Genomic DNA, 27,153 nt, shown 5'->3' with positions numbered 1-27,153 from the left:
CTTCACAAAAATAGGAGTACTGAGATGGACTTTAAAGGATGGGCTGGGTTCCCACCAGCAGAGAAATGGGAGAGTATTCTCAGCAAGGGCAGTGTGGGAGAGGCTGGGGGCACGGGAACCTCTAAGTAGCCTAGTCCAGCTACAGGGAATGAGAGATGTAGAGGAGGAGGCAGAGATGTCAGCAATAATAATAATCATAATGAAAAAGTCATTGCTAATATTTATCTGGTGCTACACATACCAGCACTGCTCTAAGCACTTGACAGGTTAATTCACCACAGGATTATGAGGTGGAGAGACAGGATAAGCATGAAGAATATGCAGAGGAGGGAGGTGCTGAAACCATGCCCTGAGACTCCTGTCCCCCTGCTGCTTGGTCAGAAGCCCAAGGGTCAGTCAAGAATGAGTCCTGATCCCCCAGGCACAGAAGCATCCTACGGAGAAGGTCTCCTCAACAATGACAGCCACCTCGTGACTGCTCTAATTTGGGAGAAAAGGGGGTAGAACTGGTTCCTTGTCTTAGATTTACTGGGAATTAAAAAAGCATAAGGTGATTTGGCAAAGTTAGTAGCTTGGGACAGGTTTCTTTTCTTTTCTTTTCTTTTTTTCAGACAGGGACTCGCTCTGTCACCCAGGCTGGGGTACATTGGCACAATCTTGGCTCGCTGCAACCTCCACCTCCTGGGTTCAAGTGACTCCTGCCTCAGCCTCCCAAGTAGCTGGGATTACAGTGGCACTATCACGCCCGGCTAATTTTTGTAGTTTTGGTAGAGATGGGGTTTCGCCATGTTGGCCAGGCTGGTCTCGAATTCCTGGCCTCAAGCAATCTGCCCGCCTCAGCCTCCCAAAGCGCTGGGGTTACAGGTGTGAGCCACTGCGCCTGGCCAAGATAAGTTTGTTTCTAATCAAGTCACAAATGCAGGCAGCAGAGAGTCTGTACCATACCTGTATTTTTTTTTCCCCTGAAGGAACAGGAGCCCTGGCTTTTCATGGCTCCCAGATGAGCTCAGGAAGGAACTGTCTGTCTCCTGAGAGAGAACGGAAGGTGACCTACCTGTGCGAGAGGATGATCTTCTTCATGTTGTCGGCCATGAGGAAGTTGTAGAACCGCCGGCACTGGTCCCATTGCATGAAGGTTTCCTGGGCCCTGGAAGAACCACAGCGAGTGAGGGTGACTGCAGTGTGGGGCTGCAGATGGGCAGCCAGGAGTGGGCTCTAGCCATGGGGCAAGGTGCTTGTGTGGAGAGGGCCAGCTCTCAGGCTGTGGCCTCTGCATTAAAACAGAGGCTCTAATGTGCAGAGCTCAAACATCTCTGGAGAAATCTATGGAGACACCAAGACAGCGCAGGGGAAGGGGACCCCAGCAAAGGCCCTCTCTAGCGCCAGAGGCTTTGTTGGTGGCACCCCCGACACTCTCTTCTAGCACCTGGGCCTTCTCTTAGTCACTGAGCCTGCCAGGACCAAAGTCTGCTTCAATTGTCATGTGAACACTTTCTGTATTTGGCTTCCTACCTGGCAGGCAAGTTTTCTGGTTTAATGACAGGCACATGGAAGGGGAGAGTGGATGTGGAGGGGAAAACCTAAAAAAACTTCTGTTGTTGCTGATCAAGAGGTAAGGTAAAATCATTAACTGGGATCTCCTCCAAATCTATCTTTTGATTAGCCTTATGCCATTGAAGGGGCAAGGAAATCGAAGTGGAAATAGACAGGCCCTTAACCCTTTCTAGGCATAGCTGGTGCGTGCCAGCTGTGGTCTGGAAGCATCTTTCTGCCTCTAGGGCTAGGGTGTGACTGGCATATGCTAGGTGGCTGTGAGGGCCACCCTCTGACCTTTCAGTGGCAGCAGTAGGCAGATGATATTGTCCCTGTTTTCCAGAGCCCAGGTTCTGCCAGCAGCGCATGCAGAAGGAGGAGACAGCACCACCAGCCCTGGCCATGTGCTTCACCAGCCAGATTTCCATGCCCACACAGCAGGTGAACAAACACCAGTGGGCTCACTCCCACCAGCCATGCCTGCTCAGCCCTCCCCACTCACTGCTCTTCTCCCTTGGGCATAAATCCAAACGCAGGTGGACACTGAATCCACACTCATTAAAGGGAAATTTTCATCTTGCAGGTTTCAAAATCTCCAGGCCTGACTCCACCCTGTGAATGGATCTGGACATCACTACTTCTACTAGGTTCCATCTTCCAGATGGTGAGGGGACTAGGTGGTTTATAAGGTTTTCTTGTTTTGTTTTTTTATTATTTTTTCAATCCAGAGAGCTTATAAAAGTAATTTTATAAAAGTAATTGCCCCAAAGTTGCTACAATTGTAGAATGGCAAAATTCCACAATTTTTGAGTGACAAACATTTCCCACAATGTCATGGTTAAAAAGTAAGAGGTAGTGAGGAGTTAAGAATGAAATGGTTTGTGAATTTAATGGTCTGTGATGTGCCCATCAAACACAGACTAAGCTCAAAGTAGACTAACACCACCTCGAAGGGTCAAAAGGCCACTGCATAAATGTGCAGCCGCCATCCCCCCCGACTCCAACCAAGCACCACAGGAAGAATATAGGACCAGATCACTATGAGGGACCCCAGCTAAAGCAGGACTGTGCTCACCTGCCTGTGGTCAGAGGGAGGGGGGTCACCTAATCACCCAATCAGTGAGCCACAACCGGCTGCCTCTCCTCTGACTTTGGATCCAAGCTACCCAGAGAGCCAATGGTCTCTGGCAATCCCAGCTTTCTCTTGCCCTGGTTCATTTTTCCCTTTGCTGACCTCCTAACTGAAGGGATGTTCTTGCTTTTGTTAGTACCTCCTTCATTGCAGACAGGCTGCAGAGGTAGGGAAGGGAGAAGTGTGTGGTCATAAACTTAAGATATAAAAAGATGCTGCAGTCCTGCAGTTGATTTTTTTTAATTGAATACACCACAGGCACTGCTTGTTGAAAGGTTCTAGGGATTCACAGGGACCCAGGGCTCAGGGAGGGATCAGGACAAGGATGTTGGGACTAGTGTTCCACTCTGTTTGTTTTGGCTAACATTGATTTTTAGTATCTTTGGTTTACCACTCAGTATATGTAGGGGCTGTCCTTTACCTTTGGCTGTAGAATTAAGGAATTGAAACTTAAATTTATATTGGTTTAATAAAAGAATCAAGATCAATGTATTACATTCATCTCATATATATATATTTTTGAAAAGGACTGATGTCTTCAATACCACCACCATCAACAGCAAACTGAAACGCAATAAAAGGGTAACCTACAGACTAAAAGAAACATAGAGAAATCGATAAATGCAAATGTAGGCAATATGTGGATCCTAATTCAAACAAGCCAACTGACAAAAAAAAAAAAAACTTCTATGAGACAATCAAGGAAATCTGGACACTGACGAGAAATGGGATGCTATTAGGGAACTATTGCTAATGTTTTGGGTGATAATGGTATTTGTGGTTATGTTTAAGAAAAAGTCCTTAGAGTCTTTTAGAGCTACCTAGTGAACTACTTACAGATGAAATGATATCTGGGACTTGCTTTAAAAGAATGCAGTTTCTGAGGGAGTGGTTGAATGGCTGGGTGTAGAGGAAACAAGATGGGGGTATGAGTTCAGTGTTGGAGCTGGTAGTGGCTACACTGGGGTTCAATTTTAGATGCAAATCACAAAATGGGCATGAAACCAGGGGACTTTAGCTCTCTAGACACCGCACAAATACCTTACTTGGCTATCCAAGTTCTTTTTTTGTTTTTGTTTTTTGAGATGGAGTCTCACTCTGTAGCTCAGGCTGGAGCGCAGTGGTGTGATCTCAGCTCACTGCAACCTCCACCACCCAGGTTCAAGCGATTCTCCTGCCTCAGACTCCGGAGTAGCTGGGACTACAAGTGTGCGCCACCACGCCCAGATAATTTTTTGTATTTTTTTAGTAGAATATGAGGTTTCATCATGTTGGCCAGGGTGGTCTAGAACTCCTGACCTCAAGTGATCTGTTGGTCTTGGCCTCCTTCCAAAGTGTTGGGATTACAGGCGTGAGCCACTTCACCTGGCCTGAATATCCAAGTTCTTGACTTGCCTCTAGATGGCTATGTTCTCCAGAAGAGAAAAGGGGTGGCAGGAACTGCTCCCCAGGCTGGGCCAGATATTGGCCCACCAGGATAAACTGGCTGAGGACACAGGAGAGAAGTGTGGAACCCTGGGAGGGGCAGCTCGGTCAGAATTACAGGGAGGGAATGGCTTTGCATAATTCAGAGTGAACTCTTGTTGGAAGGAAGGTAGGTTTCAAAACTTCAGAAAGAACCAGGATGACTCCAAAAGGAGAGATGCCTCCTGAAAGTTGAAAAACTCTCAAAAAGTGATCATCACAAATGAGAAGAGAAAATCACCCCCCAAACCCAGTATAGTTTCACTGGGAGTCTTATTTGAGAATAATCCATATGGATTTTTAAAGAACTTTATGCATCCATTGATCTACCTATTACCAAAATAAATAGAATTCCCTGAAAATGCCTTCATTTCTAATCAATGTAACATTAAATTATAATAAAATATTACACATACTGGTTTCACAGCCATTTTCTAGTGAGATTTCTCTTTGGACTGTTAAAAGAATTTTAAAAGGTGTTGTGGAAGGCAATGGATTTTAATCGCTCAGAAGAGGGTCCCAACAAACAGGCATTTACAATTAGGTTCAGAGCAATCACTTAGGCAAGGAAGAGCTGAGCCAACCACTAAGCTGCTGGGGTAACTGCTTAGAGAAGGCTCAACTTTCCAGCTCGTATTTTGCAAAATGAGTGGATCAAGTACTGATGAAAAGGAATTAAAGTCAGAAGAGAATGAACTGGGAGAAAGAATGCATCTAATACCCAAGTGAATGCAGATCTCCTGGCTCAAATAAATTATGTCTCAGAGTGCTGAGAGACTATGAGAATAGTGAAACAGCTTTCCAAGTGGTCTTTGAAAAAATATGGAGAATATGAAAGAGGTTCTGTAAGAGTGGGATGGGCATGCATGACCTTAACATTCTAAAAAGGGAAAAAAGGCAAGGGCACTATGAATTAAGATTGGAGATAAATTTATGGGATGTGGATCTAGACTACACTAAAAAAAATATCTTGAAAGCAATATGCTAATGAAACCTTAAGAATAAAGTATATTAAGTACTTTCCCAGAATGCTATCACCCCAACCTAAGAAGTATTTTTACTTGCAGAAGGAGGGGTTTCTTTCCAGATTTTGCCTATATACAGTCATATTTTAAGAAAATTATGATAAAAATACAGAACATAAAATTTACCATCTTAACCTTTTTTTTTTTTTGAGACAGAGTCTTGCTCTGTCCCCCAGGCTGGAATGCAATAGCATGATCTTGGCTCACTGCAACCTCCGCCTCCCGGGTTCAAGAGATTCTCCTGCTTCAGCCTCCTGAGTAGCTGGGATTACAGGCATGCGCCACCATGCCCAGCCAATTTTTGTATTTTTAGTAGACACAGTGTTTCACCATGTTAGTCAGGCTGGTCTCGAACTCCTGACCTCATGATCTGCCTGCCTCGGCCTCCCAAAGTGCTGGGATTACAGGCATGAGCCACTGCACCCAGCCCTTTTTAAAAAAAAAAAAAAAAAAAAAAAGACAGGGTCTCACTATGTTGCCCAGGTTGGAGTGCAGTGGCTATTCACAGGTGGTCATAGCACACTATAGTCCTGAATTCCTGGGCTCAAGTGATCCTTCTGCTTCAGCCTCATGAGTAGCTGGGACTTATGGCATGTGATACCATGCCTAGCTTACCCATTTTTCAGTGTACAGTTCAGTAGTGTAAAGTGTACAGCTCATACTCATTGTACAATGTGAAAAGTTCTCTAGAATGTTTTCATCTTGTGGAACTGAAACTCTAGACCCATTAAATAATAATTCTCTATTTCTCCCTCTGTATAATCAAATTTTTACAAAATTGCTTTCCTCCCTTTTTTTTTTTTTTTTTTTTTTTTTTTTTTGAGATGGAGTCTCGCTCTGTCACCCAGGCTGGAATGCAGTGGTGTGATCTCAGCTCACTGCAAGCTCTGCCTCCCGGGTTCACGCCATTCTCCTGCCTCAGCCTCCCGAGTAGCTGGGACTACAGGTGACCGCCACCACGCTCGGCTAATTTTTTGTACTTTTTAGTAGAGACGGGGTTTCACCATGTTAGCCAGGATGGTCTCGATCTCCTGACCTCGTGATCTGCCTGCCCTGGCCTCCCTAAGTGCTGGGATTACAGACGTAAGCCACAGCGCCTGGCCCTTCCCTACTTTTAATGTATACATTCTGTCATGTTATATATTTTTTCTTGATTTTTTAAAATAAAAGCTGCCTTGTTCCTCACTGAGTTAGTATATTATTAATTTATTTAACTATGTCCCTACTGGACATGCAGATTATTTCTAACTTGGGCACTATAAGAGAGTAATCCTGCAGTGGGGGCAAAACCAGGACCAGCCCAACCCCCAGAGAGAGGAAGAGGGCACGATCCTAGGCAGGCTGGCCAAGCCCAGAACAGGGCTCCTGCCTTGAACAGCTGGGCCTCTGGGAGGCAGGATGGTGGAGCCTCTGGACCCAAAAGACCCAGCCAGAAGGTTCTGGGCTGTTAGCAGGTTGCCCTTCGGGGCAGAGTCAATCTGTAGACAGAGGTCATCATCTCCAGCTAGTTCAGCTTGGGAGCGTGAGCAGAAGAAAACCATGTTTGTACCACACAAGGGAGTGGGCCAAGAGTCTTTGGTACCTGCCAGGCTGGGCTTTGTTAGTTCCACTGGGGTGGAAGGATGGGGCAGAAAGATGGACTTCAGACTAGGGGAGGGAATGGCCACCTACCAAGCCCCTTTCCTCCTTATCAGAATCTTTTCCCTTTTACAGGATGTACTTTTACAAGAATGAGTTAGAGTCAAAGAGTATTTATATGGCTTCTCATTATTCTGATTTAAAAAATTAACAACAACAAAAAAACCAAAAAGCCCCAAGGCACTAAGGGCAACCATGTGGTCAGGTCGACTTCACAATCCAGTGGTGGACAAGCTGAGCTGTTTCCCAGGTTGAAGTTTGTCCACAGAGTCTCATTTAAATGCTGCAGTTTCCCCCTCTCTGTTTGGATGTGATTCAAAGTTACTGATGGCACAAAGTTACTGTATTTTATAGCTCTTCAACTATAAAATCAAATTTTAGGAAAGTCCCAGTCTCTGGGGGAACTTTACAAATGATAACATTTGCTTTTGTCATAAACTCATTTCTAGCCTGGAATTTGCCATCAAAAGCAAGAGACAATAATCCTACCATATGGCAGGAAAAGTGGTACCTGCCTCTGCCCCATGGCGGGAAGGCCTTGCTCAAAGAATGCTAGGATATTCAGGTGGCCAGGTCTTAGTGATGCTAACACATTTACTTAGCCAGGAGTATAAAGTGCCTTTAAGGAGATTTGAAACACTCCTCTGATAATTCCTCTACTGTCCTATAAGGCAGCAGTCCTGGGGACTGGCTTTTTGGAAGACAATTTGTCCACAGACCAGGGAAGGCAGGGGGCAGGGGGATAGCTTCAGGATGATTCAAGCACATTACATTTATAATGTACTTTTTTCCCTGTTATTATTACATTATAATACAGAATGAAATAATTATACAACTCACCATAACATAGAATCAGTGAGATCCCTGAGCTTATTTTCCTTCAACTAGACAGTCCCATCTGGGGATGATGGGAGACAGTGACAGATTATCAGACATTAGATTCTCATAAGGAGCGTGCAAACTAGATCCCTCACATGCGCAGTTCACAATAAGGTTCATCCTCCTATGAGAATCTAATGCCACTGCTGATCTGACAGGAGGCAGAGCTCAGGCAGTAATGTGATCAGTGGGGAGCAACAGTAAATACAGATGAAACTAAATACAGTTGAAGGTTCACCCACCACTTCCCTACTGCTTCGCCCACCGTGACCCGCCCACCGCTCACTTCCTGCTGTGTGGCCTGGTTCCTAATAGCAGTTGGGACTCCTGCTGTAAGGAGCTTCTGCCCCTGGCCTGGGCCCTGTGCTACTGTCCTCCTCACCCTCACCTCCTTCAGAAATCCCTCCTCATGGACCCCCCACTTGACTGAGGACCTCCTCAGCACCCATACGTCTAATGTGTAATATGTTAGTAACACGTATTTGTTGCTTTGTGGCTTTGTAAATATCACTCTGTTGTCTTAAGTACTGTGAGGTCCTCATATACAGACTATCTTTTACACCCAAATGGCAATAAAATAATTTTATTTTAGTTTTATTATTATTGTTAAATTCTGCAACATAGGATTGTTGAGGGCTTCCTTAGGAAAGAAGAATTTATTTTACCTGAAATCAAACCAAAAATGCTTCCCTCCCCATTTTCTTTAAGCTCCACGAGGGCAGGGAATTAGTCAGCCTTGTTCAGGGCTGTGTCCCTATGACCTAGGAGGATGTCTCACCACACAGAGTTCCCAGGCGGGTTGGCAACTATTTATGCTGAGGGAACATGTTAAAGTCTGCTGGATACCAGGTGATTTCAGGGCATTTGTGTCCCTCCTTCAGTGGTTCAGCACATGGTAAAAGGTGAGCTAGTTTAGCAGCAACTAGACTTTGCTAACTACAGCAAGCAGGTGGCTGGCTTCTCTCTAAGCCTTCAACTGGCTCTGGCTAGACGGGAGGTGAGCTACGGGAGGAGAAGCCAGAGGGAGGGGTTCACTGAGGAAGCGGGTCTCCAGACTCAGCTAGGAGAGATTTACCAGATGCATGAACTCTTGTGTGGCCCCTGCAGAGGCAGACGGGCCTCCCCGGCTCCACCTTGGTGTGACGGGAAGCACTTATGCAGCTGCCACCATCCCAGTGCTGAAAGGTGCATCGCCCTCAAGCCTTGGCAGGAAAAAAAGGTTATACTGGTTTAAAGTAAGGAACTGTGCTCCATTTATTCCACAGATCTGGTTTAAATGTTGAAGGCACCTGAGCCTCACACCAGCACACACAGGACAACGGTGTCTCTCTGACCTGATGCCAGTACCCATATGCAGGACCACATGATCTTAGCCTGGACAAGTTAGTTGTCTATGCTCCAGAGAATAAAGTTGCAACTTGCTCCTTATTGCATGAGGTTGGTGTGCCAATAGTTAGTTATGTGTACGAAGCCCTCTGAGGTCTCAAGGAAGAGGCTGCGTAGGCTATGTCTGCAAAATTTATAGCACCTCACGGATTTTAGTTTCCTAGTTTCTTGAGCCTTCTTTGCCTTTGTTCAAACACCTTAGTTTGCTGTGTCAATCATGTGCTCTTGCTGACAGCAGATGGCGCTACTGCAGCAAAATGAGATGAAGCGATTGTCATTTTAAGATTTTGTGCACTGAAGAAAAAGAAAACAAAACAAATGTCCTAGCTCTGCTCCCTTGGATCCTGGGGTAGGCCCCTTGCTCATGTCTTTCTTATCCCAGTGACTGGGCCCGACAGGACTTTGGTTAATTCTGGTTACATGTGGCTATGAGCTGGGAGTTGGATATTTCTAGTCACACCAAGATAAAGACACATGTCCTCTCAGCTGACTCCCCAGTGTCCAGAGAAGTGAAGAAAAAGATTCCTGGTAGGAGGATGGGGGACTAGCCTGGTCCTGGAACGGGACAGCTGGAGAGACCACTGAGATCACTAACCCCAGGGACTGCTAAACGTGGCTAAACATTAAAAGTCAGCTATGAAATGTATCCAAAATGCAGATTTCTGAGGTCCCATGCCTCCAACTTCATGAATCAAAATCTCCAAGGGTGGGGCCCAAGAAACAGAATTTCTTTTTAACATGATCCTCCAAGTGATTCCTTATGAAGTGAGGCAGTCACTAGTTCATTGGACCAGTCTTTGTGATCTGCTGATCAAACCCACCTCCTTCATTTTACAGTGAATGACGATGATGACAATAATGAAAATGAACAGTGGCTTACGTCCTGTGGGCTGGGCACTGTTCTAAGCACTTCATATGCATCAACTCATCTAACTTTCAGTGGTGCTATGAGGTAGGTACTGCTTATTATCATCATCCCCAAATTGCCAGCAAGGAAAAACAGAACCCAGACCTTGGCCCTGGGACTCAGGAAGGGTTTCATCAGAGATGTTTCTCATGTCTGTTGTGGGTACATTTAGATCATCTTTTTCAGCTAGCTTTAAGCCTCATAGGGAGAGGCTGAATCCTGGGCCCATATGTACCTTTTGGGTGTGCTGGCTTTAAATTCCAGTAATATGTATTTTTAGAAATAATATAGATAGCCTCTATCCATCAGAAAGTAGCAAGGTATGTTTAAACTGCAGCATGAGATATACAGGTGAGGCAAAAAGAAAAGATTCTTTGAATAACGATAAGGACTGTTTGGCATTAGACTGGATCAACAGGGAGGTGTTTTTAAACTTTCCCGTGTGTTTCAAATTTTTTCAGAAGATTTTTAATAACTGGTTATACTCATTTGTAATACAAAAGACACCATGAAGAGTACAGAAAAAAATATGAATGTATTTGAAGAGCCTAGAGAGATGTGTGTGTATAGTGTGTGTGTGTGTGTGTGTGTGTGAACATGTGAGTGTGGTGACTCGAGAGAGACCTGGGACACCAGTGATCTTGAGGGGAATCAGGGCAGATGACCACGCCCTCCTAGGACTCATCCTGTGGGGTATCTACTGGCAAGAGACTAAGGGCTGGGAGAAAGCTTGACCCAGTAGATCAACTCCTTTGTGATGATGCCTAGGATGCCTGAGAGAGATGAATACATAAAGGTAAGGACACTGATTAAACGATTTTTACAGATCCCTCCCAGATGTCATCTGAGACTCAGCTCTTGCAGGAAGGAGGGATCTGGGATCCTAATGCCCAGCTTTCAGATCCCAGCTTGCCAGTCTCCTGTGCTCTTTCATTAACCCACGTTTCTATAAAAACTCCTGAAGCCTGAACAAATTAAGTCATCTGACAGAGATTCCCTAGGGAGACAGCAACTATCAAAGGGTGTTTTGACTTCTCCAATTACAGATCTGATCCCAAAATGCAGCTGCATATCCCAGGCTTAAGGGGTCTGATGGGACAACTCCAATGTGTGATACGCAAACAAAACAAGGTGAGTCCAAGACTCAGAAACTTCTACTCAGTTGGCCACAGTGTTCCCCGGTCTTCACAGAACAGTGTGTTGTGCGTTGGGGCATCTCCATAAACAAGGGCTAACTGAAGGTCCTGATGGAAGGCGGAGATGACTCACCTCAGTGCACTGTACCCCTGGCACACACTGACGCAGCACAGGACCTTCTCTTGGTTTGCCTGAGTCTCCCCCAAGTATTTGCACACGATGTTACCACCCAGGCTGAAGCCCACGACGACCAGCTGGGTCAGGGGATATGTCTTCTTGATGTAGTTCACCATGGCTCCAAATTCCCACGTGCAGCCTGTGGGCAAAAGGGTGAGGTTGCTCAATCATTTCAGGTGCATTGTATATGGAGAAAATGCAAGCTGGAACGTTACTAAATGGGTGCCAGTACACTAAAAGAGAGAGAAGTATGTATATATATATATGTGTGTGTGTGTGTGTGTGTGTGTGGATGTGTGTGGAGAGAGAGACAGACAGACACTGCTCTTTGGCTATCCAGAGAGACGTTCCCAGATGTCCCTTGGGATAAGAGGAAACAGGGCCTCAGCAGTGCCCAAGAGTGGAGGTACCATGTATCAAATGTACAATGCTTCTTAAAAAGTAGGTCACAAGAACCTTGTCTAGATGCTCATGAATATCAAAGCAGATTTCAGGGTGTGCATGAGCACATATGCTCACACACAGACCTAAATAAAAGCTAGGCCTGCCTGGGCAAAATGGTGAGACCCCATCTCTACACACTACAGGTGTGTCCCTGTAGTCCCTGCTACTTAGGAGGCTGAGGCAAGAGGATCCCGTCGGGGAGGCAGAGGCTACAGTGAGCCAAGATCACATCACTGCATTCCAGCCTGGGTGACAGAGTGAGACCCTGTTTCAAAAAAATAAAATAAAATAAAATAAGGTAAATAAATAAATAAATGCAAGAGCAAAATCCTTTAAGATTAGCTTCCTAGGCTACAAATTGGAATGCTATACCCATGTGTTTGATGATGATTCATGGTGTTAAGAAAAGTAGCAAGTGGATGTTATTTACAGGATCTTCTTGACAGACTTGGAAAGGAGAGGAAAGAGAAACTTCAGTCCAGAGGGACTGCCAGGATGCTCTGTAGGATTAGGGTAAAATGTTCTTGGTGACGTAGGGACAGGGTGTCAAGGGAGGCAGGCTCATTCAAAAATACACAGAGGAGACCTCTGAACAGAGAGGGTGTTTGGGCCTTGTTTGCCCAGGAGGTATGATCTCAGCTGGTGTCCCCTTGGGAAGTTACTGAAGCCATGTTATGTCTCAGCAGCTTTGCTAAGAGGAGGAGGTGAATGGCCATATTACGAGTGAAGGGATTCATCACATCCTTCTAAGGCCCAACCCCAAACTCTTTAGGGAGCCGATTTAAAATCTAACAGGGAAAGTTAGGGATGTCTACATAAAGCATATACAAAATACACTGGCATGAGAAGAGTACGGATTTACAATGGAAACGGGAGTTGTTGACTTTGGCACCAGCTCAGAGGTTTTGGCATTCTTAATAGAGTTGAACAGAGCTCCTTCCCTAGTCATCAAGCCATGGGGGAAACTATCTTTTGAGCCTGGGGTAAACTCCCCTTATATCTGTCTTCCTTTTGTAGTAGGATGTAGCCTAAGCCAGGCTGGCACAACCCCATGCAGTTCTTAAGCTGCAGTATGCATAGAATCACTTGGAAAAGGTGTTAGAAATGAGCATTCCTGGGCCTAAACTCCAGAGAAGCTGATTCTGTAAGAAGGGGGCCAAGCCCAGGAATCTACACCAAATTTGTTTTTGAGTAGGTAATTCATGCCCATGGTAGAAAATTCAAATGCTGTAAAAGATGGAGTGAAAGGTACGTTTCCTATATTCTTTTTAAAAATACCAGTGGTAACATACACATTGTTTGGTGCCTCATTTTTTCCCTTTACAATATGTCTTGCAATATTATGCATCAATACACTTGAAACTGCCCTATTCTTTTTTATTTTTAATGGGGAATAACATACATACAGGAAAATGCATAATCCATGAAGTTTTACACATTTACACCCACATAAGCATAGCCCAGATGAAGATGCAGAATATTTCTGACACCCCTGGAGGCCTCCTCATGCCTCCTCCCAGACAATATCCCCTATACTTTTGACTAATAATCATCATCTGGAAGTGCTGGGGGCTTAGAAGGAGCTTAAGCAAAAAATGCTTAAAACTAAGGGAAAAACCGGGCCAAGAGCTACTTCCTCCCAAACAGCAGGACCCAGGCACCACCTCCGAGAAGGCAGCCCATCTCCCTCTCCAGTGAGACAGCAGAGGATCAAGTTGCCTATTTTTCTCCCTCTCACACTCAGCAAAGGCTGGGGCAGTTCGCAGGCCTTCAATAAAGAGTTGCTGAATTGAGTGGATTCTGATGACAAGGCCTCTGAATGGGCCCTGAGGACAGGGAAGAAACAAAAAGTGGTCTGGAGGGAACTTTGAACTCTTAACTTTGGAATGTGCAATGCCAGACTGTTGTCCCCACCGAAGTCAGATTCATTCAAGTTTCTTTTTGTTTGTCTGTTTGTTTTTGAGACAAAGTCTCACTCTGTCACCCAGGCTGGAGGCAGTGGCACAATCTCAGCTCACTACAACCTCTGCCTCTGGGATTCAAGTGATCCGCCTGCCTTAGCCCCCGAGTAGCTGGGGTTACAGGCGTGTGCCACCATGTCTGGCTAATTTTTGTATTTTTAGTAGAGACGGGGTTTTGTCTTGTTGGCCAGGCTGGTCTTGAACTCCTGATCTCAGGTGATCTGCCTGCCTTGGTCTCCCAAAGTGCTGGGATTACAGGCTTGAGCCACCGTGTCAGGCCAAGTTTCTCTTTTTAAGAAGGTAGCAATGGAAGGAATATTATGCCTCCAGGTAATGCTGGATTTCAAAATGAAGCTGTGATGTAAAAAGGGGGATGTGCAAACAAACAGCTGAGATCACAATGAGCAATTAGCTGATATCAGCTTCTACACTATGCAACAAACAAAAAATTCAGAAATCCCATTGGAGACATTGTTCACCTCCCTTGGGCCGTAACAGGCACTGAAAACTGAGCCTTAAAGGAACAGCCTGGCCTCATGGCTAAGTGAAAAGGCTCTGTGGCCAGACTGCTTGGGCCTACCACTGAGTAGCCCCAAATGTTCTCAACTTCTCTTTGATGACAAGTAACCCCTGTATACAGGGAAAATCTACAGCTTCCAGGCACCTTCCCGGAGGCTTAGAACCCGCAGGAATAAGATGAGGCCTGGGAATGGGAACTTTCAACAAACAGCCCAGACAATTTTTATAAGGAGGAAACTGCAAAATATTGTTACCATGGGTAAGTTACCAAACTCTCCTAGGTCTGTTTCATCATCTGTAAAATGGAGGTAATAATTGTAAAGACCTCACAGAGTTGTCTAGAGATCTGAATAAAGTGATATATATAAACAGCTTAGATCAGGGTCCAGAGCATAATAAGCATTCAATGTTAACGGCTATAACTCACTCTGATTATTTTTTCTTTTAAAAAAATGTAAGTGTACCCATGTTTATAGCAGCATTATTCACAAGAACCAAAAAGTGGGGCCAACCCAAGTGTGCCTTGATGGATGAATGGATAAGCGCAATGTGGTACATGTGTACAATGCAACATTATTCAGCTTTAAAAGGGAAGGACATCCCGTCACATGCTACAGCGTGGAAGAACCTTGAGGACATTATGCTAAGTGAAGTAAACCACTCACAAAAGGACAAATACTGTAGGATCCTACTTATGTGACATATCTGGACTAGTAAAATTTATAGATGGAAAACAGAATGGTGGTTGCCAGAGGCTAGGGAGAGGGGATAGGGCGTTATTGTTTAATGGGTATAGTTTTAGTTTTGCAAGACGAAAAAATTCTGGAAATTGGCTGCAAAACAATATACTTAACACTACTGAACTGTAAACTTAAAAATGGTTAGGATGAAATATTATTATGTACGTTTTATCACAATTTTAAAAATATTTAAACAAGAATGTAGCTTATCTAAAATTTAGGGTTTTCTCTAAAGTAGTGTTCTTCAACCTGATTGTACATTAGAATCACCTGGGGATGTTTTTTTTTTTTTTTTTTTTTTTTTGAGACGGAGTCTCGCTCTGTCGCCCAGGCTGGAGTGCAGTGGCCGGATCTCAGCTCACTGCAAGCTCCGCCTCCCGGGTTTACGCCATTCTCCTGCCTCAGCCTCCCGAGTAGCTGGGACTACAGGCGCCCGCCACCTCGCCCGGCTAGTTTTTTTTGTATTTTTAGTAGAGACGGGGTTTCACCATGTTAGCCAGGATGGTCTCGATCTCCTGACCTTGTGATCCGCCAGTCTCGGCCTCCCAAAGTGCTGGGATTACAGGCTTGAGCCACCGCGCCCGGCCCCTGGGGATGTTTTTTAAAGCAGGAAAAATATTTATTACAGGGTATTAAACGGCCTACTGAATCGAGAGGGTTAAAGAAATAGCCTCGGCCGGGCGCGGTGGCTCAAGCCTGTAATCCCAGCACTTTGGGAGGCCGAGACGGGCGGATCACGAGGTCAGGAGATGGAGACTATCCTGGCTAACACGGTGAAACCCCGTAAAATACAAAAAACTAGCCGGGCGAGGTGGTGGGCGCCTGTAGTCCCAGCTACTCGGGAGGCTGAGGCAGGAGAATGGCGGGAACCTGGGAGGCAGAGCTTGCAGTGAGCTGAGATCCGGCCACTACACTCCAGCCTGGGTGACAGAGCAAGACTCCGTCTCAAAAAAAAAAAAAAGAAAAGAAAAAAAAGAAATAGCCTCAAAGCCAAACACCTGGGGAGCTTCTAAAACAACCGTACTAATGCCTGGGTCTTCCCCAGCTTAATTAAATCAGAATGTCTGGGGGTGGGATCTGGCCATGGGTGTTCTTCTACAAGATCCTCAGGTGCAACCTCTGTGGCTGTGGAGCACTGCTCTGAGGAACAAGGCTCTCTCCATCTCAGACCAATATGAGAAAGCATTTTTTTGAAGCACTCTCTCATCTGTTTCTGGGCCACCCCTTTTCAGACTCCCTTTCCTTTCTACTTGCAGTAAACAACCTTCACAGATGGGGGCGCTGCTTAGCTTTTCGGAAGCTTAGCCTGGTAGCAGTTTTCCAAACATTTCCTCAAAGCAAGGTTTCCACAGGTAGCACATCCCCGTTCAACACAATCAGGCGCTTCCTGTAGATCCACTAATACCTAACAAAAAATTTAAATCCCTTTAAATATATATAATTGCTTTCTGGTAATCTTTCTTGTAAAGAGTGAATTGGAAAAGCTGCACGGAGGTTATATATTACTGCAAGAATGACGTTCTAGCTCAGTGGTTCTCAAAGTGTGGCCCCGAGCAAGTAGCATCAGCATTGCCTGGGAACCGGTTCAAATGCACATTCCAAGCCCACTGAATCAAAAACTCAAGCGGGTGATGCCTAAACAGAGGGCTTGCTAAAATGAGCTTGCAGGACCTCACCTCCAGAGATTCTGATTCCACTGGTCTGGGTGGGCTGACAATATGCATTTCTAACAAGTTCTCAGGTGATGCTGACGTTGGTCCAGAGACCGTACTTTGAGAACCATTGTCCTAGTCGACAGAAAAGCTGGATGAAATCTTTAATTTTCTACCTTTTTTTTTTCTTTGGAGATGAAGTTTTGCTCTTGTTGCCCAGGCTGGAGTGCAATGGCGCAATCTCAGCTCACTGCAACCTCCGCCTCCTGGGTTCAAGCGATTCTCCTGCCTCAGTCTCCCGAGGAGCTGGGATTACAGGCGCCCGCCACCATGCTGGGCTAATTTTTGTATTCTTAGTAGAGACGGGGTTTCACCAGGTTGACCAAGCTGGTCTAAAACTCCTGACCTCATGATCCACCCACCTCGGCCTCCCAAAGTGCTGGGATTACAGGCGGAGAGCCACCACGCCCAGCCTCTTTCGTCTTTTAAAAGTGCAGCTCGAAAAGATGCTTCATGTCATTCATTGTTAAATAAATGCAAGTTAAAATGACACTTAGAAATCATTTTCCACTGCCCACATCAGAAAAGATGAAGTCTGCCAATACCCAGGACTGGAAGGAGTATGGGTAGCAGGACCTCTGGTCCATCCACTGATGAGGGAGTACACATTGCTATAGGCCTTGGAAGGCAATGTGGTAACATCTGTTAATGTTTTCTAAAGCACAAACCTTTGGTCTAGTAATTCTGCCTGTGGGGACTTTATACTGCATATGTATGTAAACAAGTACATGCAAGAATGTTCACTGCAGCATTTTGCTGTTTGTAGCAGCAAAGGTTTGGAAACAACCTAAATTTCCATTAGTAGAGGAGTGGTTAAATGAAGCACTACACTGCTGTGAAAAAGGATGAATCTGGCCAGGCACGGTGGCTCATGCTTGTAATCCTAGCATTTTGGAAGGCTGAGGCGGGTGGATCATTTGAGGTCAGGAGTTCAAGACCAGCCTGGCCAACATGGTGAAAACCTGTCTCTACTAAAAATACAAAAATTATCCAGGCAGTGGTGACACGCGCCTATAGTCCCAGCTACTTGGGAGGCTGGGGCGGGAGAATCACTTGAGCCTGGGAAGCGGAGGTTGCAGTGAGCCAAGATCACGCCACTGCACTCCAGTCTGGGTGACAGAGTGAGAACCCGTCTCCAAAAAAAAAAAGAATGAATCTGATCTGACATGGAATGGCTCTGAGCCATCTTAAGGGACAAAAACAAGGGGCAAAACAGTGGGGCTGGCACCCTCTCCTGTGTTTGCTTGGGCTTTAAGGGATTACATACACACATATCTGATTGAATATTCACTGGAAAATTGTAGCAGACATTGATTTCCTGGGAAGGAAAACTGGGGGTTTAGGGTAGGAAAGAGATCTAGTTTCACTCATTGTATGTAGCCTTTGGCACAGTTTAACTGTTTTTCTCATGTGTATTAATTTCTTTTAAAATATGAATCTAGCCAGTTTTAAAATCTAGCAAAAAATAAGGAGAAAAAAAGATGTTTGAATTTCCTTAGGCCAGTTTCGACTACGCTAAAGACACCCAACATATCACTCATGCTGGAGCAGTGGTTTGTGCTGGGGACATTATTTGCCTGTATAAGAAATAGTACTGAGAAACATATTTTAAATTGTTACTAAGTATTTACTTCTCCACCACTTCCTAAGTTTTCTGCCTAATTTTTTCATCTCTTGGCTAATTATATCTTTATGTTTTGTTCTAACATTGAATGAGCCTCTATTAGATTATAAGCTCCATGAAGCAAAGATATTCTTGCTCTTGTTCACCACTGTATCTGTGAGGCCAGATACTCGGTGGGCACTTAATCAGTGTTACCTAAATGAATGGATGAAAGAACAGATGTACAATGTTCAGCCTCTCTGCTAGGAACTTAAACACAGACAAGGAAGCAGATTTAAAGACATGAAATGCCTTGTCCACCCTCACATAATGAGTAGGACCATGTCTACTCATGACTGTGTCTACTCTAAGTCCAATACTGGACTTTGGACCATGTCAACCCCAAAGCCCAAGCCCCTTGCCTTATATCACAAATCTACTTAGGTAATAGTACTGCAGAGATTTATGCTTCAATTATTAAACATCTTACTTCCACCCCACCATTTGATTCCTTTTATTATTTTTATTTTTATTTTTTTGAGACAGGGTATCACTCTGTCTCCCTAGGCTGGAGTACAGTGGCATGATTATGGTTCACTGCAGCCTTGACCTCCCCAAGCTCAAGGTGTCCTCCCACCTCAGCCTCTTGAGTAGCTGGCACTACAGGCACATGCCACAAAACCCAGCTAATTTCTGATTTTTTGTAGAGATGGGGGAACTTGCCTGGGAAGTTCCACTATGTTGCCTACGCTGGTCTCGAACTTCTGAGCTCAAGTGAACTGCCCTCCTTGGCTTCCTTTCCCATAGTGCTGGAATTACAGGTGTGAGCCACTGCATCCAGCTTTGATTCCTTGTAGACCCATCTATCATTACTCAGGTTTGAGACTAATTATTTGAGACCTAGAGCAGATGTTCAGATGTCATTGGGACAGTTACAAAACTCAGATTTGCTATACTACTGAGGAGCAATTACAGCTAATTATGTAGGCGCTTTGGGAGCCTCAGTTTAATTAAATCCAAACACATCTGATCTGGATAAAGGGCCAGCCCTGCCTGATATCAGACACACTGTTGGATGTTCTGTGAAGAGATGCCACCTCTCCCATGCAAGGGAAGGGCAAAGACATGGTGCCCAGCTCCAGGATCAGCCTTCTGGAAGGTCCTGGGATCTCCCCTGATGTCACTTATCAAACACCTTTAGTGCCTGGGAGCCTCTCCCTGGCCTGTTATTACTAACAGCTACATTAATCTGTTTCAAAATGAGGTTCTATGCATTTAATTCATATGGGATTAGCACTAGGTAACTATATAATCTTGAACCTTTTTTTTTTTTTTTTTTGAGACAGAGTCTCGCTTAGTCGCCCAGGCTGGAGTGCAATGGCGCGATCTCGGCTCACTGCAAGCTCCTCCTCCCGGGTTCACACCATTCTCCTGCCTCAGCCTCCCGAGTAGCTGGGACTACAGGCGCCCGCCGCCTCGCCCGGCTAATTTTTTGCATTTTTAGTAGAGACGGGGTTTCACCGTGTTAGCCAGGATGGTCTCGATCTCCTGACCTCGTGATCCGCCCACCTCGGCCTCCCAAAGTGCTGGGATTACAGGCGTGAGCCACCGCGCCCAGCCAATCTTGAACCTTTTTAAAGACAAGATGAAACCTGAAACACTAGCTGGGTCTTAGACAGATGAGTGTTACAGGGCCATTTTGGAAAGGCAACCTGCTGGGAACAGGAAAGACCCCTTACCTTTTTCTCAAGTCCCTACACCTAAAGAAAGACAAGGCAAAGGCTGCCTGAAAGCTACTATTTCAACAGCCACTTCCCCAAATGACACTAGCATGACTAAATAGGCTAAAATACAGGGACCCAAGACTTGGTGTTCCTTGTGGATGGAGAGTCTGAGTCATCTCTGTATGTTCCATGCCAGGCATGGGCCTGGCATCTGTGGGTGTGCCACAAAATGTCAGGTGGATAAGAAGGAAGTTTGAATCATTTGGAATGAAGGCACGCAGTACTGGCCAACATGAGTATGCAGGGGACATTAAAGAGGTACTTGAATATCTTTCCCACTAAGTTTAGCCTAAGAGAAAAATATAGTTAGGCTAACAACATGGCTCGCTGACAGGTGGGCGGTTAGGGACCTAGCAGCCCCTGTCACTTCCATAGTAAAAGTATGTGAGTCATTTTTTAAAGTCAAAGGGAAACTATTGTAAAGCTGAGTCATCCAGGAATACAATAGCTGTAGAAATAAAGTTAGGGCCCCTCTGTGCTATCAAATTAGTTGACCTTGTCCTTATCTCCGAAACAAGGATTTTAAAAAAATGAGTGTTTTCAGCTTTGTTTCCCCAGGTGTAGGATGCCTAAAACTAAAACTGCCCTCTTATGGCTAAAGGTTTAAGTATTTAGATATCATCCTGAAAGTGCAGAACTCATCGCTGCTTGGCCACTGTTCTGCTTTGGATATGACTCCATGACACACTTCCTGCAGCTTCTGGCCCCTGGCTCTCAGCAGACGATCCTGAAAGGTGTTTTACTACGATGTCTGAGCTTCTGCAAACTCACTACCTTCACTTTCACATTCTTTCTGGCCCTTCACCCATCTCTTCCTCCTCCCTTCCCATTGTGCCCTTCTGCCATTATAAAACTCAACTGTTTAATGTAGAGGCAACACAATTCATAACTATGAATATAATCCAAAATTGAGTCTATAGCAATGAAAATGGTAGACATGAGAAGCTTATCGAAACACCTATGTTTATGATCTAATAGAAGACTGTAAGATATTAAGCAGTAAAAACAAAATAGAAGTTCCTTAAAAATCACTGCCTGAAACTCTTACAGTGAGATGTCTTGGATTGTGGGTGATCTCTACAGCATGCTAAAGGTAGGTAACCCTATATCCTAGTCTCTCCAAGAGGGTCCTGGAATTTGTTGTTTGGATGCAGTTATTAATAAAGTTATTAATTATCATTATAAAGTTATTAATAAAGTCCCTTTTCAAAAGTGTCTCTATTGAAATGTGAAATTATATGGAGGAGGGCCTCCCTCCCTTCTAAGACTGAAGGCCCGTCCTCTAAGCAAGACCAAGTTTTCTGACCTTAGCTTGAGGTTCCGAAAGATTGTTTGTATGTATATTTGTTTGTTTTAAGTGATAGGGTCTCACTCTGTAGCTCAGGCTGTGCAGTGACATGATCACAGCTCAGTGCAGCCTTGAACTCCTGGGCACAGCTTCTGGAGTAGCCGAGACTACAGACATGAGCCACCATGCCCAGCTAATTTATTTTTATTTTTTTGTAGAAATGAGGTCTCACTGTGATTAAAGGTGTGAGCCACTGTACCCAGCCCAAGAGATAAATTTTGTTTGTTTTTGAGACAGGGTCTCACTCTGTCGCCCAGGCTGGAGTGCAGTGGCATGATCACAGTTCACTGCAGCCTTAATCCAAAAGATTGTTTAAAAAACAAGAAAGTTCCTGTATTAAACCCAGTTGGACATTAAAGAGTTCCTCCTTCAAGCAACAGAATACAATGCTGTGATTTCAGGTACTTCCTCACAGCTTGATGTCTAATGCCAGAGACTCAAGAGTTTAGAAATAAGGGCAGGGCCCACTTCTTCCCTGTTTAAACTCACAGGAAAAAGCAATTTAAATATTCAAGGCCATTTTCAATGCCAAGTGCCCCAGCTTGGTATTTTGGTGGGAGATGGGTGCTAAGTTCTTAGAAGGCTCATGATCTTAAGGGACTCAGTTACCTTTGGGGGGCCAAAGCCAGGTTATTTTTATTCCTTTCACTTGACATAGAAGATAATGTTTTTAATCCTATTTTTGTCTCTCTCTCTCTCTTTAAATCAAGATCAAACTAATAAGATCTTTTGTTACTTGGCTCTTGACTTTCTGGTGATAAAACTTTCAAGATATGAAGGTATAATATGGAGGCCAGAATAACCACAAGCTGGAAAATTCTGGTTTTCAGTTTATTCTTTGGCTAGTGGATTTGATCTACCTCTACTGTGCTCTGAACATGAATAATGGACTGTTGGGATAAGGCACTTGGCCAAAGAAAGAAGAAGCAGAATGCTTCCTGAATTCACTGGTCCCCTACAGAATCACTGACAAAAACATTCACATTCCAAACATTGTCTAGTTTAGCAAATCAATTATGTCAATAAAGAGTAAGCCAACATGTCTACTGTTGCAGTGCTCCAATTAAAGATTAGGCTCTTTATAATAAATTCACTTCAAGAAAATCTTCATGACTTCTTCATCTTCCTTTATTTCCAAGTGTTATTGACCTCACCCACGTGACAGGGTTGTTTACCTGGCCTGACTCAGTAGAGTACCCTATTTCTTTAAAAGAAATTTTTTTTTAGGGATGAGGACTTGCTATATTGGACATTAAAGAGTTCCTCCTTCAAGCAACAGAATACAATGCTGTGATTTCAGGTACTTCCTCACAGCTTGATGTCTAATGCCAGAGACTCAAGAGTTTAGAAATAAGGGCAGGGCCCACTTCTTCCCTGTTTAAACTCACAGGAAAAAGCAATTTAAATATTCAAGGCCATTTTCAATGCCAAATGCCCCAGCTTGGTATTTTGGTGGGAGATGGGTGCTAAGTTCTTAGGAGGCTCATGATCCTAAGGGACTCAGGTCTTGAACTCCTACCCTCCAGCTATCCTCCTGCCTTAGTCTCTTGAGTAGCTGAGATTACAGCTGCATGCTACCTCGCTTGGCACAATAAGACGTTTAAGACAGTTTGGTAAACTTTACTCTTGTGGGTGTTCTTCACGTTTATTTTTACTCAGGTTGGCTAATGTCTTTATCAAAAGACACATATTTAATATTTTCCAGTTTAAAGAATTTATGAACTATACAAAAGTAAGTGGTGAGGAATTAAAAAAAAATAAACATTTTTTAGAAGGTTAAAATGTAACATGTACTACAGTGAAAACATCTTTCCAGTACTGATTTTAAGGGCTGGCTCTGAATATAGAAGCCAGTCGCTTTGAGCTGGAGGCGTGTGGCCCAAACAGATGTGGCCAGGAGGCCAATACTGAAGATTGTCCAGTTGGAAAGCAAGCATTGCATACTGCAGAATAATCACCACAGATGACATCCCCGTACACAGAGCTGTAACTCAGACTCAGCTCAAAGAAGGAAGAATTTTATGCTCAACACGAGCAGGTTCTTAAACCGGTCCTTGCGGAAATTCCAAAGTTCACATGCGGTATGAAGTGGATGCAGAGGCAAGGTCGTTTAACAGTTCAAGTAAATGTTTGCCTTTTCTCCTCTAAGGTGGCTCACAGAAAACAAAGTTAGAGTGAAGGGCCAATGAAGATGATAATCAGTATTATTTACTGGTATTTGCTGGACTCTATGCCACGCACTTTTATATTTGCCTTTTTTTTTTTTTTTTTTTTTTTTAAAAGATGGTCAGTCTCTGTCGCCTAGGCTGGAGTGCAGTGGCGTGATCTTGGCTCACTGCACTCCCGGGCTCAAGTGCTTCTCCTGCCTTTGCCTCCCGAGTAGCTGGGATTATAGGTGTGCATCATCACACCTGGCTTTTTGTATTTTTAGTAGAGACGAGGTTTCACCATGTTCTACCAGGCTGGTCTTGAACTCCTGGGCTCAAGTGATCCACCTGCCTGGGCCTCCCAAAGTGCTGGGATTACAAGTGTGAGCCACCATGCTGGGCCTTATTGCCAAATTTCTTAACAGCTTTTCTCAGCTTTCTCGACCAGGGAGTCAAACCCTCAGCTGTTCGACTCTAAATCACAGGTCATCTCCCTATCCAGGCCTTTCCTGACCATCTCTCTCTAAGTGATACACTAGATAGAGGAGATTAACACACAATAATATAAAAATTAAAAATGCAGATCTGGTCCCTGTCTGTGAAAAGGTTGCTGTTAGTAAATATTCCTTTTGGACAAACCTAGCCAATAAGCTTAGACTAATTGTGACTGTGCACCCTCCTTCCCCAACTAGATGGTGAGAGTTCCTCATAGACTGGGATCTTCCTGAAGGCAGGGACTCGAACTCACACCTGTATTCCCACTGCAGAGGCTGGCCCCAACATTGTCTGGAGGATGCTGGATGAACAAAAGATCAAAGACCAAACCCACAGGCCCAATTCTGTGGCTCTGAGATGCTCTTGGATGCTCTTTTGCCTTAAACCTAAAATGTATCTGACTGGGAAACTATTTCCTCACTCCTTAGTCTCTTACACGGAGAGGCAATGGAGCCTGTTGTTTAGGAGCACGGATTCTAGGACTAGACTGTGAGACTGCCTGTGTTTGAAGCCTGGGCTGCCCACTCATTAACTCTGTGATTTGGAGCAAGTTAGTCATCTTTGCTGGGCCTCAGTTTCCTCACCTGTAAAAGGGGGGTGACTGATTTAATATATCCTACAAAGTACTCAGAACAGTGCCTGGCACACAGCAGATGCTATGTAAGTAATAGGTATCAGTAAGAACAGTAATGACCACTACCACCAAAGTGAGGAAAAAGTCTTTTTAAATAATGAAACATCACCCCTGCTCCTCAGTATTCTAATGAAGAGTATCCTAAATAGGAAATGAACACTACCACAGAGGTGGTATTGAGTTGGGGTTAAGAGCCACACTGATTGAAGGCTGGTTCCGCCACTCACTAGTCGCATGACTCAGGGCAAGGTACTTAACCTCTGTAAGCCTGTGAAGTGGGGATACTAATTAAAACCTACCTTTGAGGCAGTAAGGATCAAGTGACGTAAAATGAAAGCACATGCCTGGCACTCATTAGAGTGAGATAAATGGTAACTGCTGTCATGAAGGATTTTCCTTAATGAATTTATCTTTCAAAGGCAGCGCGAAGGGTTCTAAGTCACAAGCATGCGTAATTATCCATTTAGGAAATTCTGTGCAAGGCAGATCTGTTTTCAACAATTTCTAATCACATTAGCAAAGCTTATGTGGTTTGGAACAGAATTGGGTTGATAAACGGGAAAAGATCCTTTACAATTTTCTCAGAGAGATCCGAGGCAGGTGCATAACAGGAAGAGAAGAATATAGAGTTTCATGTTAATGCCCTCTTTAGTTTTCTTCTGGTCAAGATCACAGTTGCAAAAAGCCCAAAGGATATTCACAGTGACTTGAATGCCTGACATCTGCTCAAAAAAGAGGCAATTTGCCTAACGGAAAACTCACATGTAGGGCACAATGGTTTGGGATGTACTAGTTTGTAAAGTATCGTCTTACATCCACAAACTGCCAGTTCCCATCTCAGTAGGCATTCAGTAAGCAGTGATGCAGTGAGTGCTTTTTATCATCCAAGCAGGATTCTAGGCACTGGGGAGCTACAGCAGGGAGCGCAAAAAACTGCCTGCTCTCAGGGAGTGAACTTTTCGGATGGAGAGACAGATAACAGACATATAAACAAATAATTTCACAGATTATGAAAACAAATCCTTAATTTCAAATCTTAAGTGCCTTGAAGAAAGTAAGGAAGGGCATTAGATAATGACGGGGTTTTGGGGTGGGGCAACTTTAGATGGGGGAGAGGAGTCAAGTAAGGGCTCTCTCAGAGGGTGACATCTTTGTTGAGTCCTGGATGACAAGGAGAAGCCAAGTGAAGACCACAAAAGGGCCTTCCAAACAGAACTTGGGCAGTCCTGGGATTAGCAGGCCCTGGAGTTCAGTGCCTGGAATTTCTATATACTCAGGGTGGGAACAGGGGGCCTGATGGTGGACTGCAGTATGTCCTGGGGATCCAGAGAACTCCCCCAATGTCACATCCAGTGATCCCACCTGGAAGAGAGGCTTACTTGGTTGGGGACCTGTTAAAAACGCGGGAAAGAAGATTGAAAAGCGGCATAAGAGACCTATCAGCCAACTAGAATATATGGACTTGGATCCTAAATTGAACAAATGAATTAAAATGGAAAAAAGCAGAAAGACAATGGGGAAATTGAATTGCTCTTGAGGAATACTGTTTTAAGTGTTTCCGTTGTGATGATGCCCTTGTGCTTCTGTTGTATTATGGGCTGAATGGTGTCTCCCCCAAGATTCATATGCTGAAGTCCTAACCCCCAGTACCTCAGAATGTGACTATAGTAGGAGATAAGGCTTTTAAAGATGTAATTAAGCCAAAATGTGGTTGTTAGGGTGGACCCTAATGCAGGATGACTGGTGTCCTTTCAAGAAGAGATTAGGACACAGAGAGATATCAGACAGAGACACAGGTGACTGTAGTGTCAATCCACAGCAAGAAAACAGTCATCTACAAGCCAATAAGAGAGGTATCAGAAGAAACCAACCCTGCTGACACCTTGATCTCGGACTTCTAGGCCCCAGAACTGTGAGAAAATAAATTGCTCTTGTATAAGCCACTCCCACTGTAGTACTTTGTTATGGCAGTCCTAACAAATGAAGACAGTTTACAAAGAGCCTGTGTATCTTAGTGATATACACTGGAAATAGTCACAGGTGAAACTAGACAGGCTGTCTGGAGCTTGCTTCAAAATAATCTTTGAGGCTGGGCGCAGTGGCTCACGCCTGTAATCCCAGCACTTTGGGAGGCCGAGGTGGGTGGATCACCTGAGGTCAGGAGTTCGAGACCAGCCTGGCCAACATAGTGAAACCCTGTCTCTACTAAAAATACAAAAATTAGCTGGGTGTGGTGGCGGGTGCTTATAATCACAGCTACTAGGGAGGCTGAGGCAGGAGAATCACTTGAACCCGGGAGGCAGAGGTTGCAGTGAGCTGAGATTATATACCACTGTACTCTAGCCTGGGCGACAGAGTGAGACCTTGTGTCAGTAAATAAAATAAAACAAAACAGCCGGGCGCGGTGGCTCACGCCTGTAATCCCAGCACTTTGGGAGGCCGAGGCGGGCGAATCACGAGGTCAGGAGATCGAGACCATCCTGGCTAA

General features: G+C 44.6%; 1 protein-coding gene across 8 annotated transcripts in view; it reads right to left on the bottom strand.

The window, feature by feature from the left end:
- ABHD2 (abhydrolase domain containing 2, acylglycerol lipase) overlaps window positions 1-27,153 on the bottom strand; it is a 122,678-nt gene that overhangs the window by 21,733 nt on the left and 73,792 nt on the right. For all 8 annotated transcript variants that reach the window (XR_013395115.1, XR_013395116.1, NM_001261263.1 and 5 more), the window contains 2 exon segments: window positions 11,234-11,417; window positions 1,055-1,147 (listed from right to left, as the gene is read on the bottom strand). Coding sequence is in view for 6 of the 8 variants with exons in the window: in NM_001261263.1 (NP_001248192.1) it covers window positions 1,055-1,147; window positions 11,234-11,417 (277 nt within the window). In the remaining 2 variants the exon portion in view is untranslated.

This window comes from Macaca mulatta, chromosome 7, assembly GCF_049350105.2.
Source record: "Macaca mulatta isolate MMU2019108-1 chromosome 7, T2T-MMU8v2.0, whole genome shotgun sequence".
NCBI lineage: Eukaryota > Metazoa > Chordata > Mammalia > Primates > Cercopithecidae > Macaca > Macaca mulatta.
The sequence above is the reverse complement of the archived record's forward strand: the minus strand, read 5'-3'. Positions and strand labels throughout refer to the sequence as shown.